At 60.5% G+C, this 3,943-nt stretch overlaps 1 protein-coding gene across 1 annotated transcript; it reads right to left on the reverse strand.

The window, feature by feature from the left end:
• Positions 1–1,358: 1,358 nt before the first annotated feature.
• DGUOK (deoxyguanosine kinase) lies at positions 1,359–3,809 on the reverse strand. Its single transcript, XM_009880097.1, has 5 exons — positions 3,646–3,809; positions 3,019–3,166; positions 1,877–1,992; positions 1,650–1,749; positions 1,359–1,406 (listed from the first exon to the last, which is right to left on the reverse strand). The coding sequence occupies exons 1-5, from the start codon at positions 3,795–3,797 to the stop codon at positions 1,359–1,361; spliced, it is 564 nt and encodes a 187-aa protein (XP_009878399.1). The 5' UTR covers positions 3,798–3,809.
• Between the last annotated feature and the right edge of the window lie 134 nt (positions 3,810–3,943).

Here is a 3,943-nt window from a genome sequence, read left to right on the forward strand (position 1 = left end):
CCCCCACCACTCTGGGATTCTGTGATTCTGAATTAGGGTATTTGCTGCCTCTAGACCTCCCTTGTTGAGGATATCTGCTGCGGGTTCAACCAGAGGTTACCCTTTGCCACCACGAGTAGGGGGGACAAGCTCCTCCACAACCGTGCCCTCCATAAACCTTGCCAAAAGATGTAAGAAAACCCGTCAGACCTTGGCGGAGTTGGTCAAGTGAGTCTGTGATTCTGTGGATTTGTGCTTGGGATTGCCCCAACCCAGTTGTAGGACTTTGCACTTGGCTGTGTTGAACTTCATGAGGTTGGCCCGGGCCCACCTCTCCAGCCTGTCCAGCTCCCTCTGGATGGCATCCCTCCCCTCCAGCGTCTCTGCCTCGCCACACAGCTCGGGATCATCAGCCAACTTGCTGACGGTGCGCTCCATCCCACTGTCCATGGCACCAACAAAGGTGTTGAACAGCACCGGTCCCAGTGCTGACCCCTGAGGAACGCCACTCGTCACTGGTCTCCACTTGGACATGGAGCCGTTGATCACGACTCTGGGGGTGTGACTGCAGCCAATTATCCACCGAGTGGTCCATCTGTCGAATCCGTATCTCTCCGATTTACAGATCAGGATATCGTGTGGGACAGTGAAATCCCCATGGTTTTCCCCAAAACTCAGCCCAGCCTGACCCACACCCCGGAGCACTGTCCCCCCATCCGTTCCCCCCTCCACGGGGTCACCCCCCGCTCCCCTGGCTGCAGACACCCTGAAATCGGAGGAACAACGTCCCCCCCATGGCACAGCACCCACTGAAGCCCCCCTTCCAACCTCCCACTCCCCTCGCCCGTGGGTCAGGATGCAGAAGAGCTCAACATCACTTTGGTTTTAATTTAAGGGGAAAAAAAATACGATATAAAATAATAAAATATGGGGGTTGGTGTAACCTAAACGTGAGCCACGATGATTTTCGGTTGGAATTGAACCGGCGCGTTAAAATCCACGTTTCGGAGCATCCCCAGCTCCGGCACCTCAGGCTGGGGAGCCCGAGAGATGGGGAGGGGGTGGCGGCGGTGACCTGGTCCCCGAAATGTGCCAGGGAGCGCGGGGAGCGTGCCACGCTGCCCCGGAGCTCAGCCTATGGCTGCACCTCCACTTATTCACCTTAAAACCATCCCCGTGCTGTCAGCGTCTTAAATACACCCCTCACCCAAAAGAAAAGGACCGAGGGGGACAGTTGGGGGACCACGACTTGTCCCTTGTCCTTGGCGGTGGGATCTTCACCGGAGCTCACGGCGGTGATGCCCCTCTCCCGGCTCTGCCGCTCGGCGCGGCTACCGGTGGGCAGGCATGGTGCTGCCGCCGCCGCCGCTCAGCGAGGGTCAGGGGGCGATGGCAACGCTTTGGCTCGCCGTTGCAAAAGCCTCCACCTGCAAGGAGAAGCTGATTTGAGAGCGCAGCACCGGAATGGCACCTGGATAGTACCGGGATGGCACCAGGATGGCCGAGGTTTAAACCAGCTTGGACCAAGGATGTGGAAATTATTTCTTCCATGGAAAAATGCAGATGAGGCGGAGGCTCGGAGGTCAGCACGACTCCAACCGCGCTCCCGGTGCTCCCGGCACTCCCAGCAGCGGGATGCCACCGAGCTGTGCCGCTGCGGCTGTGCCCACCTGCGCCATGAGGACACCCTGCACGGCCACGTCGTGCTCGAAGTCCTTGTCCACATCCAGCACCAGGACGGGCGCGTGCTTCATGTCCGCAAAGTGGACCCTGAAGAAGGGAAGGAGAGAAGGGGTTCAACCAAATAACCCCCCAAATCAGTGGGGGCACCTCAAAACCGTGGCTGGTTCCAGTGCCGGGGTGGGGGGGAGCGCGGTGGGGATGGATTCGGACTCACTGGGTGGTCTTCTCCACCAGCCAGCGCTCGTGCTGCATGTGGAGCTGCTGCAGGTAGCCCAGGCGGATCCCCCCCTCCTCGCTCCTCGCCCTCCGCCGCAGCCGCTCCAGGCACGTCTGGGAGGCGGGAGGGTAACGGGAGAGACGGGAGGTCAACGGGATGAGGGGAGGGATGGGAGGTTAACGGGAGAGATGGCAGGTTAAGGGGATGCAGGGAGGTTAAGGGGATGCCGGGGAGACGGGAGGTTAACGGGATGCAGGGAGGTTAACGGGATGCGGGGAAGATGGGAAGGTAATGGAAGAGACAAGAGGTTAACGGGATGCGGGGGAGATGGGAGGGTGATGGGAGAGACGGGAGGTTAACGGGATGCGGGGGAGACGGGAGGGTGATGGGATGTGGGGGAGACGGGAGGTTAACGGGAGAGATGGAAGGTTAACAGGATGCAGGAGAGATGGGAGGTTAACGGGAAAGATGGCAGGTTAAGGGGATGCCGGGGAGATGGGAGGTTAACGGGATGCAGGGAGGTTAACAGGATGTGGGGGAGACCGGAGGGTAATGGGAGAGACAGGAGGTTAATGGGATGCGGGAGAGATGGGAGGTTAATGGAAGAGATGGCAGGTTAAGGGGATGCAGAGAGGTTAATGGGATGCAGGAGAGATGGGAGATTAACGGGAAAGATGGCAGGTTAAGGGGATGCCGTGGAGTCAGGAGGTTAACGGGATGTGGGGAGGTGAACGGGATGTGGGGGAGACGGCAGGTTAATGAGAGATGGAAGGTTGAAGGGATGCGGGAGTGATGGGAGGTGAACGGGAGAGAAGGGAGGTGAGCGGGATGCGGGGAGGTGAGCGGGATGCGGGGAGGTGAGCGGGATGCAGGCATTGGGCAAAGCAGCCCCAAGGCAGGGACCGCATCCCCCGGAAGACGCTGAAGCCCCCCGTCCCCCAAATCCACTTTAGGATGGTAACAAAACTCCCCCCAACATTCCCACGGGAACGGGAGCGGGTCCCGCTCCTCCAGGCCAACTATTTAGGGTTAAAACCCAACGTTTTGGCAATTCCATGACCTCGCCAGGCTCTGCGCTGAGCCGAACGCGTGCCATGGGAACACGGGGTGGTGGCGGAGGAGCTCCGGCCGGCACCCACCTGCGGCGTGGCCCGCAGGTAGAGGAAGCCGTGGAGGGCGGCGCGGGGGCCCAGGTGCCGCAGGAGGAAGCTGTGCCAGTCCTGGTAAATGGCCCACTCCAGCGGCTGCAGGGGCCCGGCCTCAAAGAGGTTCTTGGCGAAGACGTACCTGGGATGGGATGGAGAGAGGGGACCGGGGAGTTGGCACCGCCGGCACCGGGACCTCTGAGCCATTCCCACGCTCGGGTGGCTTCACAGCCATTTTTTCACTTTTCTTTTTTATTTTGCTCCAACCGAGAACTGTGGGTGTTTAAAAAAATCCTTAATTCGGGGCTGAGGGATGTTGGGGGGACACGCAGCCACCCGGCGTGGCTCCCCGGCCATCACCTAAAGGACATCGAGCCACCGCCTGACACGGGTGAGGATGGGGCAGCCACCAGCAAAAATTATTCGGGGTGTAACGAAGGCCTAAATTATCCAACAAGCACATTTCTGTAATTAAGCATCGCTTCAGGCTTCACCGGGGACAGTGGCTCTGCTCAGCCCGGAGGTCCCAGGGGACACAACCCGGGCCACGGGGATGCTCGTTATCCTATTTAATCCCTCCATCCCTCTTCTCTCCTCATGTAACGTGGGGGCGTTGGGTACCTGTCGCTGTAGACGGAGCGCTCGAAGACCCGCACGGGGTGGGGGGTCCCGGGGAAGCGCTCAGGCGGTAGCTCCAGCATCGCCTTCAGCCGACTGAGGCAGGAGAAGGTCTGGAAGGTGTAGGACCACCGCGCCGGTTCCTGGTACATCATCTGGAGAAGGTTGGTGGAGCCCAGGGCTCCCTGCAGCAGGAAGAGATGGAGGGAGAGGGATGAGGTCGTCCCACGGCGGCGTGGTGCCGCGCCGCAGCCGGTACCCGCCGTTACCTCGGCCGTGCCGCCGGCTGGGACCCTGCGCC

Source organism: Charadrius vociferus, unplaced genomic scaffold, assembly GCF_000708025.1.
Source record: "Charadrius vociferus isolate BGI_N301 unplaced genomic scaffold, ASM70802v2 scaffold1442, whole genome shotgun sequence".
In the NCBI taxonomy this organism is placed as follows: Eukaryota; Metazoa; Chordata; class Aves; order Charadriiformes; family Charadriidae; genus Charadrius; species Charadrius vociferus.